The sequence below is a fragment of the Triturus cristatus genome, chromosome 5_2 (assembly GCF_964204655.1).
Source record: "Triturus cristatus chromosome 5_2, aTriCri1.1, whole genome shotgun sequence".
Classification (NCBI taxonomy): domain Eukaryota; kingdom Metazoa; phylum Chordata; class Amphibia; order Caudata; family Salamandridae; genus Triturus; species Triturus cristatus.
In genome coordinates this window covers 18,457,508-18,470,739 of record NC_140588.1, presented here as the reverse complement: position 1 = coordinate 18,470,739, position 13,232 = coordinate 18,457,508, and the positions used below count along the sequence as shown (strand labels likewise).

The following is a 13,232-nucleotide window of genomic DNA, read 5'->3' as shown; positions in this document are numbered from 1 at the left end:
AAGCTATGCCAGACGGACAAGCCATAATAAGGGGGAAACATGTCTTGAGTTGCTTGTGTTCTGATTCAGGGAGGACCTAGCCTGGTAGTTAGAGCTGGACTGTTCCCATTGGAGCAGGGTCAAGACTCATTTGCATGTGGCTTGGTCCAAACTATGGTGGCATGTTATGCAAATAATGGGCTGGGATGTGGCCTAGAGTAGTTCAAGCATTCTATCCATCAGGATTTTGTATACGTCAGTGATTCTTTTTAAAGCATAAGAAAGCATTTGAAGATGGTTGCATTAGGGTGCATGCATGGCTGCCATCTTGGAATAAGTTTTCTTTTGCTCTAAAACAGTAATTCCATTATTGCTGCCATGTATATGCATGTATGTTCGCCAGTAGGAATTTTTGTTCTACTTTAACTTACTGTTCCAAGATTCTGGACTACCATCTCAGCATGATACAAATGATTGTCAAAGCAAATAGCTTAATGAGTGAGATCTAATGGCTTTTCCAGTGCTTGTTAGTTAAAGGCACATTTAGAACATTAAGTTTAATTTATACCTTTGACATGGGTATTGTCTAGAGACAAAAACAGATTTTAAACATGATGGTGCTCCAAATTTAGTTGATTAAATGTGTTCCTCAATTTATTGTACAGTTTTATTCATAATAACCTATTTCTATTTAGATAATGAAGACACTGATAGTAGCTCTGCTTCTGGCTGGAGTAATACCACTTCTACTTGGACTTCTGTTTGAGTTGGTAATAGTTGCTCCTCTGAGGGTGCCATTGGATCAGACACCTTTATTTTACCCATGGCAGGTGAGTTATCAAGAATCAAACTGTCTTGAGTATACATCTATAAAATCTCAGAATAGAAAAAAAGAAACTAAATATGAATGTAAAGCAGCAAACTTAAAATAAATCAAGGAATAATGAAGAATGGCTATTGATATATATTTTACATTAGAAATAGTGTAACAGCATCTTGAAATGTGCCTTGTTTTAATGCTGTTACTATCTAAACAGTAAAGAAAGTAAATATTTCTGTCAATTTCTTATTGTAGAGTTTTCTGTGCACCCTAGTAGACCGTCAGCTTGTTGTTTTGTAAATTATTTTAATATATTGGTACTGAAGGCTGTTGAAGCATACATTATTTGTTTTATGTTTATCTCATTTACCTGGCATATAGAAGTTGTCACTGCAATTTGTGAGAAGGGAACTAATTATGATTGGTGATTGGGGTTGTCACTAGAAACTGCTGGTAGTCCCAGACACTAGACCTAGGGATTGCTTCCAGAGAAGTAGATCTACCATTTAAGGACATAACACCAGACATGCATGTGCGCACACACTATTGATAATGATGCATGCACAGTTAACAAAACACACACACTTGCAGCGACACCCACCAGTCCCCTGCCTCCCTTCCCAACCAAAAAAGGATCTTACTGATTTCAGCTCCTTATCAATCCTGCTTTCCGAACCTTCTAACTTGCCCACGCCTATGGCTCACACATTTCCACCCTTTCACCTGTAGGACCACAATCAAGCAACTCTCCTCTTGCTATTGTTGGCATTCTTCATTCCTGGCCAAGTGTTTGCACTCAGTTGCACTGATAAAGGTGGCGCTGTAACCTAACTCATTTCCATACAACTTTCCTAGGCTTTTGTATTGTGTGCTTGTGTGTTAGCATGGTGACCTGTTATTGATTTGGCTGATTGCCACTGTTAGTATCTGGAGATGATCAGCATTGCCTTGTACCATTTGCCCATACTATCTGAGTAATGCACTAGGTTTCTCTTTACTTCCTGGAACTATTTCTAGGGAGCTGGGGAGCTACCAGCAGCACCCCAACTACACTGTGGAGACCCATGTGCTAATACTCCTTAAAGTTAGTCAATGGCCTAGTTTATCCAATGGACTGAGATTTGGAAGCCTAAAAGCGCCTTAAGGCAATGAATCAAAGAATAGACAGAGCTTTGGCAACAATTATATTTTTGGAGGAGGACTCAATATTTTCATCCTGGTTCTGCAAACTTGCCTACACTGGTCTTATGGTGTGCATAGACTTTCTGATAGAGACTTCTAACTGTAGATTCCGGAAACTTTAAGCAGTACCTCTTCGCATAAGTAGGTGGCGATGCGAGGCTCCGCTGCTTCTGAAAGGATTTGCAGAGCCTAAGCGCTTCTTCTGTCATATGGTTCCTACTAATTAAGTAGGACTTTGCTTCTGGACAACATAAACACCAAAATATTGGGACTAAGTCCACTCATATAATCAGAGTATGTTAACCCAATTACTGACTAGCTCACAGTGCGCCAGCTGGACCCCTAACGTATTTGATAGTGTCTGCAACCCCAGAACCTGACCACTCTAATTCCCCCAAGGAAATAGTTGAAACAGATTTAGCCTTTCTTTGTTACTTAGGCATGTCCAAAGAGAGGCACAAGAATTAGGCAAATTGGCATTTCAAACCTGTTTTGAAGCAATTGTATTCTTGTGTAAAATAAATAAGCTGCAATTAGTAGCAGAATGAAACAAAGCATTTTTAACAGCATGACAAGAATGGTGAAACAGACTAATTCAACCATCATAACTTTCCACTGATCATATGCATTATTATTATATTCCTACCTAATATTACCTATATAATATAGATAGCATAGTAAGAATGCATTCTGACAGATTGCTTGGAGCAACCTAACTCCCTATTACCTGTGTGTGATGCATCAGGAAACCAATCCGGTGTTAAACAGATCCGCCACACTTTGCAGTATAGGGATTGAAGTCAGCAGGGCTGGATCTCCGTTACGGGCGAACGTTGCTGATAATACATCGAAGTGCTCCTCTGAGGAACGTGGCTCAGTGGCAGTTTGTATAATGAAAGCCTGGTTCCATCTGCACTGTCAGACGTGCAATGCTGATGTATGTTTTTGTCTTTCCAATTCAGAGTTGTCTCCAAACGTACAACAAAACGCAAGGGCAGCATGCTCAGTGTTGTTGTAGTCTTGAACAGAGTGTACAAGTGTCATGATAAAATGCTTGCGAAGAAATGTGCTTTCAAACTGAACACTGAGTATATTATGTACATGCAAAGCATGTAAAAAGGCATGTTTTAAGTTGACATCTTTTTAGACAGTGAAAATCAAGATGCTCGCTTTTGTGCACAGGCCCTGTTGAACCCCACAACACCCACTCCTTAGCTGTTGGGCGAGACTTGTACTTCAATCTAAACTTAAAGGCATATCTAGAAATTAAACCTAATGTATGTGTAAGCCCAAAATGTTTTAAAAAAATCATAATGTACTTTAATACTGAAGCAAAATTAAAGCCAAATTGCATTTAAAAGGAAATACCAATTAAAAACATGCAAACTATAAATGCATAAAAGCAATTTAAAATAACAAAAGATGCTGAATTTAAATTCAGGATGCTCCGTGAATGTTTACATATTCCGAGAGTCTCTAGGAACCATAATGGAACCAGCTTCCGCAGACGATGTTTCCAACGAAAATACGACCAAAACCCAACAATCCCGAGTAACACAAGCGGTATGCCTCCAAAATCGCTAAAAAACAGGAAGTGTATAAAGGATGGAAACACTCCAAACACAGTCTGGAACGTGCTGACAAAGCCAGACCCAATTGCTTTTAAAAAGTGTACTACTCCTGCAGTATTAGATGCATTAAATATGCGGTGCACAAATTCTCCTAAATGTTGAGGGAGGTTAGTGTGTAGTAGCGATTGTATTTCAGAGGAAGCGCTTGCAACTTGGAGATCAAACGTCTCTCAAGCAGATTTTAAAGAAACCTTCTTCTGAAACAATAAGGCTTTCAGTCCGTTCAACTTATCAAAGTTCCTGTTAAAAATAGCTATTGAAGGCCATACTATCTCTTCTCTGACTGTACGGGCCGGTGTAAATAACATGTTATTACAGCATCGGCGTTACCCACAGTTCACGGTAGGCCACAAACACTTTGTTTACCGGGCTCCCCTTTGGCCTTACCAGTGCCCCTCGGGTGTTCACGTAAGTGATGGCGGTGGTTGCAGCTCATCTGCGCATATCAGGGGTCCAGTCTTCCCCCTATCTCGGTGACTGGCTGTTGAAGGCGGGCTCGCCCCACGCAGTCGTCTCCCACCTCCAGACTACGGTTGACCTCCTACATTTGCTGGGGTTCTCCATCTATGTGCCGAAGTCACACCTGATTCCCTCTCGGAAGCTCCTCTTCATCGGAAGGGCTCTGGACACGACACGGTTTCGGGTTTATCCTCCCGAACAGCGACTCCGGGATATTTCAGCTATGATTCCAATCTTTCAGCCTCTATCCCGGGTTTCGGTCCGACTGACCCTGAGGCTGCTGGGCCTCATGGCCTCCTGCACCAGCACCCCTCGAGTGTTCACAAAGGTGATGGCGGTTCTCCATCAACGTGCCGAAGTCGCACCCGAGTCCCTCTCAGAAGCTCCCCTTCATCGGAGCGGTTCTAGATTCGACGCTGTTTCGGGTTTATCCTCCCGAGCAGCGAGTCGGGATATTCTGGCTATGATTCCGCTCTTTCTGCCACTTTCCCGGGTTTCAGTCAGGATGACCCTCCGGCTCCTGGGCCTGATGGCCTCCTGCATCCTGCTAGTGCAACATGCCCAATGGCACATGCGGGCTCTGCAGTGGGACCTGAAACTCCAGTGGGCGCAGCATCCGGGCATCCTGTCCGATCATGTCCAGATCTCGGAGGGCACCGCACGACAATTGCAGTGGTGGCTCACGAATCGCGATTGGGTCAATGGCAGATCCCTCTCCCTTCCTCAACCGGAGCACACAGTGGTGACAGATGCATCCCTCCTGGGATGGGGAGGCTATTTGGGAGAGGCGGAGATCAGAGGACTCTGGTCTCTGGCGGAGTCCCGGCTCCACATCAACCTTTTGGAGCTTCGGGCGATCCGACTTGCACTGAAGGCATTCCTTTCCTCTGTCCGGGGAAGTGTGGTGCATGTGTTCACGGACAACTCCACCGCCATTCGGTAACAAACAGGGCGGGGTGGGGTCCTGGACCCTATGTCAGGAGGCTCTGCGCCTCTGGACATGGCTGGAACATCAAGGCATTACCTTGGTGGTTCAACACCTGGCGGGTTCTCTGAACGCCAGGGCGGACAAACTCAGCCGCTGGTGCTTGATGGATCACGAATGGCGTCTGAACTCTGACGTGGCGCAAGGTCTCTTTCAGCAGTGGGTAGAGACCTGTTGTACGCCTTTCTGCCTATACCACTTCTGCCCAGAGTGCTGAAGAAGATTCAGCACAAATGGGTCCAAGTCATCCTTGTGGCTCTGGATTGGGCACGAAGATACTGGTATCCTGAGCTGCTCAGCATGGCGATCGATCCCCCGATCCGACTCCCTCTACGGGAGGATCTTCTGTCGCAGCAGCAGGGGACGGTCCTCCACCCGAACCTGCCCAGCCTCCACCTCCATGCGTGGAGTTTGAGCGGTGACAGTTGACAGCTTTTGATCTTCCTTCCGAAGTCTGTGATATCATTCTGGCAGCCAGGTGTCCCTCCACTAACACGGTATACGCCTGCAGATGGAACAAGTTTGTGGCATGGTGCAGAGCTAAGGCTGTGGATCCCCTTTCTGCCCCTCTTTCCGAAGTCCTTCTGTTCCTTCTTTCTTTGGCCCAGCAGGGCTCTGCTCTGGGCACTCGCAAAGGTTATCTTTCGCCCATCTCCGCCTTTTTACGGCTTCCAGATCAGCCTTCTCTTTTTAAGTCCCCAGTTGTTATCCATTTCCTAAAAGGCATTACGCACACGTTTCCTCCCGTGCCGTTCATAATGCTTCAATGGGACTTAAACCTTGTCCTGACATATATGATGTGCGCTCACTTCGAGCCCCTTCATACCTGTCCTTTGCATCTTGTCACTCTCAAGACAGCTTTCCTGGTAGCTATCACCTCTGCCAGAAGAGTGAGTGAGCTCCAGGCTCTTTCTTCTAAACCTCCTTTCCTTTCTGTTCATCCAGACAAGGTGGTTTTAAGGACCCGTCCTTCTTTCTTGCCAAAGGTTGTCACTCCCTGCCACATCGGTCAGACTGTCACTTTGCCTGCCTACCTTTCCGCCTCTGCATCCTTCCAAAGAGGAAGAGAGGCTCCACCATCTGGACCAAAAACATGTGCTCTCGTTCTACCTGAAGTGCACACAACAGTTCCGGGTGGATGACCAGCTCTTTGTTGGCTACGTGGGCGCCAAAAGAGGCCGGGCTGTGCACAAACGGACCATTTCTCGGTGGGTCGTTCTGTGCATCAACGCCTGTTACTCGTTGGCTAAGAAGGAGCCTCCTGTGGGGCTGTGTGCCCATTCTACCAGGGCGACGGCAGCGACTACTGCCTTGGGACGCGGCGTCCCCTTGCAGGACATTTGTCAAGCAGCTACGTGGGCCTCGCTGCACACGTTTACCAAGCATTACTGCCTTGACAGTCCGGTCCGGAGAGATGGCTTCTTTGGCCGTTCTGTTCTCCGTGACTTTCTGGTGTAAATCTATTCGCAGACCCACCACCGGGGTTGGTATTGCTGGGGTATCTTTCTAAGGTAAGGAATCTATCACTAATGTGTCTTTCAGATGCACAAGTTACTACTTGTGTAACGATATATCTGTAAGAGACATTAGTTAGTGATAGATTCCTTACCGCCTCACCTATCCTCCCCGTTCTGCGAACTGATTTCTAGGGTTAAGGTCATCCCTTTCAGGGCCCTAGTTTCATGGCACCAGTGGTCAGTTTCTTGCATGGCTCTGCGTTCCTGGCGCGGAAAGTCGTGTACAGAACTGACGTCAGCGCGCATGGGTGGCGCCTAAGTAGTCTCTGTGACGTCATCTCAGCACTGACGACACCAGCGACGGACGCAGAGCCGCACGACACCACCTACTGATGCGCAGGGGTACTGCTAGCAAAACTTTCCGGATCCAGTCTGACGCCTGGGGAGGTACTAAGGTAAGGAATCTATCACTAACTAATGTCTCTTACAGATATATCGATACACAAGTAGTAACTTGTGCGATTGTCCAAAAGCCAAGGAGACTTCTCCTACCACTAGTGCCCCTAAGGCAACTGCTCCCCCTAGCACAAGTAGTGGTACAGTAAACAAGGGATTAGTGGGGTTAACGTTGAGTTCTGAGGTGGGTTCTGACTTAGTCAGAACTCCAGCTCAGGCTGTGTTGGTCTGTGATGGTGGCATAGATATTGCCACCTTACTAGTAAGTCCCACTAACTAGGGCAATTACAGGCAACAGCCTTGGATAAATGGAAAAGAGGCCATGGCCTACAGTGACACAGGTGCCAGTGTCACTATGGTGACAGAGAATCTTGTCTCCTGACCATATCATACTTGAATAATTGTACTAAGTGACTAATGCTAGCAATGTCAGGACTGACCATTCCTTGGCAGTTGTGAATCTTGGCTGGGGAGGGGTAACTGGACCTAAGACGGTTGTGGTGTCTTCAGACCTACCTGTAGATTTTTTATTTGGCAATGATCTAGAAACTTCAGCCTGGGCTGAAGTGAAGTTCAGGACTCATGCAGAAATGTTGGTCATCTCTGGAAGTGTGTTTGCTGTGACAAGGGAGCAGCTTTCCACTGAACAGATCATGGACCAATGTACCAGGTACCTTTCAAGAGAGGGAGCAGAAAGGGTAAGGGGTTGCCTTCCTCACAGGCTCAGAGTGAAGATCAGTCTCTTGAGGGAGATGATCTTAGCCTCTGTGAAGGTACTGCCTCAGAGGAACTTGGTCCTGATCAGGCTGAGTTATTGGGGGCAGGGGGCCCTTTTAGAACAGATTTGAGTTTGGAGCAGCAAACCTGCCCCTCTCTCGAACCCCTCAGATTGCAGGCTCCTGCTGAGGCTACAAGGAATATCATCGGTCCCATTGCATCAACTGGGATGAAGGACTTCTTTACTCAGAGGGTAGAGACCCCAAGCCTGGTGCCACCATGAGGTTGGTTATACCCATAGGTCTAGAGGGTTCCTACTCACCCTTGCACATGAGATTCCTCTGGCAGGACACTTAGGGCAAAGCAAGACTTGGGACAGGCGTGCCCCTCACTTTCACTGGCCTCATATGTCTGAAGACACCAAGGAGTTTTGTCACTGTTGTGCCACTTGCCAAGCCAGTGGTAAGTCTGGTGGCATTACAAAGGCCCCCTTAATTCCACTTCCAGTGGTTGGGGTTGCCTTTGAGAGGGTTGGAATTGACATTGTTTGTCCCATGAACCCTCAAACTGTATCTGGGCACAGTTATATTCTAGTGGTGGTGACCATACCACTAGATACTCAGAAGCTATTCCCCTTAGACCTACTACAGCTCCTGTAGTGGCCAGGGCCCTCTTGGCATTTGTTTCCAGAGGGGGCTTCCCTGAGGAGGTTCCAACTGACAGAGGTACCAACTTCATGTCAAGTTATATAACTGCAATGGGGAAAGAGTGTGGAGTGAATTACAAAATCTGAAAGAAACACGTTAGTTAGATTCCTCACCTTAGAATATCCCCAGGCGTCAGACTGGATCCGGAAGATTTTTCGTCAGCAATACCCCTTGCGCGTCGCTAGGCGTCGTCTGCGGCTCCGCGTCCGTCGTCGGCGTCGTGCGCCGGAATGACGTCGTCGGAGTACTTAGAAGCCGCCCTCGCGCGCTGACGTCAGTTCTTCTTTTTTCCGCGCCAGTAAGCGCAGATCCGGGAGAGCTACCCCTTTAGTCACTTTTTGACTAACTTTTTCGATCCTTTTTGATCTTGTCTCGACTCCGGTGCCGGTAGGATGCCTGGTTTTAAAGCCTGTGCTGACTGTAGCCGCTTGATGTCGGTTACGGACCATCACCGCCGGTGCCTTTACTGCTTGGGCCTCGACCACGACGCGGAGTTGTGTTCGGACTGCAAGGCCCTGACCTCGAAGGCTAGACGGGAGCGGTCCCGTAAGCTTCTCGAGATTCGCCACTCGGCTCCGCGCCCCTCTCGATCCCGGTCCAGGAGGAGGTCCAAGGATCGGTCGCGGAGCCGCAGCCGACGTCATCATCGGTCGTCGGGATCCAAGTCTTCGGGTAAGTCGAAGCACTCCAAGAAGTCCAAGAGGCGACACCGCTCTTCGGACTCCCCTCGCCGGTCGCGCAACTCGGCCGAGGGTCAGGGTGGTTCCACCCCCGCGGCTCCGGCGGAGCCGCAGGCGCCGTGCAAGTCCCCATACCCACCGGTCCCTGGGACTGACGCGACGCCGGCGGAAGTCAGTGCCTTCCTCTCGGCCATGAGGAACCTGGCTCCGCCATCGACGCCCGCTGACGCGCCTTCGGGCCCCGCGGACCCGACTGGGCACCCTTGCCTGCCGGTGGCTCCGGCCCCGGCGCCGTTGACGGCTCTGGCCTCGACGCCGCAAGCGCCCGAGGGACCCGTTCCCGAGTCCCCGCCGACGACGGTCGACCTCGTCACGCCTCCTCAGCCGGCGTCGACACCGGTACCACCTCCGACGCCGACTCCACTCGCCGTCGAGCCCCGGTTCAGTCCCACTCCAGGCCCGGCGCCGATACGGCGTCGATGGACGCCGCGTTCGGCGCCGCTGGAGACACATTTTGTCTATCGCCCGGCTCCGATCCTTCCTCCTGCATACCAGGAATTGGATGATGGGTACAACTGGGAGGGATCCGAGGATCCTATGGCCGTTCAGGCTCAACTGTCACAGGACTGGGCAGATGAACTGGGGGAGGCCAGTGGCCTGGATACCTATCCAGACACTGGATTCATCTCTCCTCCGACTGTGGCTTCGGAGGAGGGTGCTGCTTTCTCTGTGGTGCTGCGCAAGGCGGCCGCAGCCCTTGGGCTCGAGCTGCCTGCCGTGGCTGTGAGGACGAACGTCCTCACTGAGGTGCTTCAGTCTGCAGCAAGCTCCACTGAGCCTCTGCTGCCATTCAATGAGGCCCTCACTGACGTTCTGCAGGGCACCTGGTCCAAGCCCTCCACAGTTCCTCCTGTGGACAGGAACGTCGCCAGGCGCCACCGCCCTGCTCCGGGCGACCCCAGTTTTCTGTCCCAACTCCCTACCCCCGAGAGACTGGTTATCCAGGCCTCTACCTCCCAATCCTCCTTCCCGACCGCTCCGCCGGACCGGGATTCCAAGAGGCTGGAACAGTTTGGCAAAAAGCTGTTCTCTTCCCTTAGTTTGGGCCTGCGGTCTTTGAACACCGCCTGCCTCTTGGACCGTTATTCCCACTCTCTGTGGGATACGGTGGAGGACGTGCTGCCCCTGTGTCCGGAGGAGGTCCAGACACGACTTACCCAGGCTCTGGCCGATGGGAGGGATGCAGCGCGACATGCTATCCGATGTGGGCTTGACACTACGGACTCGCTGGGTAGGGCGATTTCTACCTCAGTGGCCCTTAGACGTCACGCCTGGCTGCGGTCCACGTCCTTTTCGGGCGATGTCCAGAGCACCCTCATGGACATGCCCTTTGATGGCACTCGCCTTTTCGGTGAGAAAGCGGACAGTGCGCTGGCTCGCTTTAAGGACTCCCGGGCTACGGCCAAGTCCTTGGGCCTCTCGGCCCCGCGGTCGCAAACTTCCGCTTTTCGCCCCTTTCGTGGCCAAGGAAGGGGAGCCTCCTCACGTAAGCCTAGCCACCAGCCGCAGAACCGACCTGCGTGCGGTCGCGGACGTGGTTTCCGCCGAGGCGGTTATGGAGGACGACGAGGTCAGCCCACATCCACCCCGGCAGCATCCGCCTCAAAGCCTTCCTAGTCCGAGCTTTCAGGCCCATTCCACGCCAGTGGGCGGCAGAGTTCGCCATCACCTGCTCCACTGGCGGTCCATCACATCGGACAGGTGGGTGCTGCAAATCGTCCGAAGGGGCTGCTCCCTCCCCTTTGAGACGGCCCCTCCAGCCATGCCACCGCAGCACCACAGTATCTCGGGGGATCATTTGAATCTTCTCCACGAGGAAGTTTCGGCCCTCTTGGCCAAGGGGGCCGTCGAGCGCGTTCCGAGCCCAGAAGTAGGTCGTGGTTGTTATTCCCACTACTTTCTGGTTCCCAAGAAGGGCACAGGGGGCCTACGCCCTATCTTGGACCTCCGGAACGTCAATGCCTTCCTCCGGAAGGAAAGGTTCAAGATGTTAACTTTGGCTCAGGTTCTAGCTGCCCTAGATCCTGGAGACTGGATGGTAGCGTTGGACTTGCAGGACGCATATTTCCACTTCCCCGTCCAGCCGGCCCACCGGCGTTACCTGCGGTTCACGGTGGGCCAAGAGCACTTTCAGTTTACCGTGCTCCCCTTCGGCCTCACCAGTGCCCCTCGGGTGTTTACGAAAGTGATGGCGGTGGTCGCAGCTCATCTGCGCAGATCAGGGGTTCCAGTCTTCCCCTATCTCGACGACTGGTTGTTGAAGGCGGGCTCGCCCCAGACAATCGTCTCCCACCTCCAGACTACGGCGGATCTCCTGCATTTGCTGGGATTTTCCATCAACGTGCCGAAGTCACACTTGAGTCCCTCTCAGAAGCTCCTCTTCATCGGAGCGGTTCTCGATTCGGCGCAGTTTCGGGTCTATCCGCCGGAACTGCGGGTCCGGGATATACAGGCCCTGATTCCCATCTTTCGGCCTCTATCCTGGGTTTCGGTCAGGCTAGTGTTGCGGCTTCTGGGGCTGATGGCCTCCTGCATCCTACTAGTGCATCACGCCAGGCGGCGCATGCGGGCTCTGCAGTGGGACCTGAAGTTTCAGTGGGCCCAGCATCACGGCAACCTGTCCGACCATGTCTTGATCTCGGAGGGCACTGCACAGCAGTTGCAGTGGTGGCTCACGGACCGCGATTGGGTCAAGGGCAAGAGCCTCTCCCTTCCCCAACCGGAGCATGTCGTAGTGACGGATGCGTCCCTCCTGGGATGGGGTGGCCATATGGGAGGGGCGGAGATCAGAGGCCTCTGGTCTCCGGCGGAGTCTCGTCTCCACATCAACCTGTTGGAGTTGAGAGCGATCCGACTTGCACTGAAAGCCTTCCTTCCCTCTGTCAGGGGCAGTGTCGTGCAAGTGTTCACGGACAACACCACCGCCATGTGGTATTGCAACAAACAGGGCGGGGTGGGGTCGTGGACCCTTTGTCAGGAGGCTCTGCGCCTCTGGACGTGGCTGGAACACCAGGGCGTCACCCTAGTGGTTCAACATCTGGCGGGCTCTCTGAACGCCAGAGCAGACGAACTCAGCCGCCGGTGCATGATGGATCACGAATGGCGTCTGAACTCCGAAGTGGCGCAAGGTCTCTTTCAGCAGTGGGGAGAGCCTTGGTTAGATCTATTCGCCACCGAAGAGAACGCGCAATGTCAGCAGTTCTGCGCGTTGGAATTTCCAAGGCGGCACTCGCTCGGCGACGCTTTTCGTCACGAGTGGAGTTGCGGTCTGTTGTACGCCTTTCCGCCTATACCACTTCTGCCCAGAGTGCTGAAGAGGATCAGGCACGACCGGGCCCAAGTCATCTTGGTGGCTCCGGATTGGGCACGAAGGTACTGGTATCCCGAGCTACTCAGAATGTTGACCGATCCTCCGATGCGTCTGCCCCTTCGGGAGGATCTTCTGTCGCAGCAGCAGGGGACGGTCCTCCACCCGAACCTGTCCAGCCTCCACCTCCATGCGTGGAGATTGAGCGGTGGCAGTTGATGCCATTTGACTTGCCTCCTGAAGTCTGTGATATCATTCTGGCAGCCAGGCGTCCCTCCACAAAGACGGTATACGCCTGCCGGTGGAACAAATTTGTGGCATGGTGCACAGCAAAGGCTGTGGATCCCCTTTCCGCCCCTCTTTCTGAGGCTCTACTGTTTCTTCTTTCTTTGGCCCGGCAGGGCTCTGCCCTGGGCACCCTGAAAGGTTATCTTGCTGCCATCTGTCTTCTTGCGGCTTCCTGATCAGCCTTCTCTTTTCAAGTCCCCTGTAGTTACACGCTTTCTAAAAGGCATTACTCACACGTTCCCTCCTGTCCCTTTTGTAATACCTCAGTGGGACTTGAATCTTGTTCTCACATTTCTCATGTGTGCTCCCTTTGAGCCTCTTCATAATTGTCCTCTTCGTCTGCTGACGCTTAAGACTGCTTTTCTGGTAGCCATCACCTCGGCTAGACGGGTGAGTGAGCTCCAGGCTTTATCTTCAAAGCCTCCTTTTCTCTCTGTTCATCCGGACAAGGTTGTCCTTCGGCCTCGTCCCTCCTTTCTTCCGAAAGTGGTGACTCCATTTCAT

General features: G+C 51.4%; 1 protein-coding gene across 1 annotated transcript in view; it reads left to right on the top strand.

The window, feature by feature from the left end:
* The window catches only part of MARCHF6 (membrane associated ring-CH-type finger 6), a 1,340,093-nt gene that overhangs the window by 1,083,528 nt on the left and 243,333 nt on the right, over nt 1–13,232 (top strand). The window contains exon 22 of the mRNA XM_085606770.1: nt 675–809. Coding sequence (XP_085462896.1) covers nt 675–809 — 135 coding nt within the window. The remainder of the gene's footprint in view (nt 1–674; nt 810–13,232) is intronic.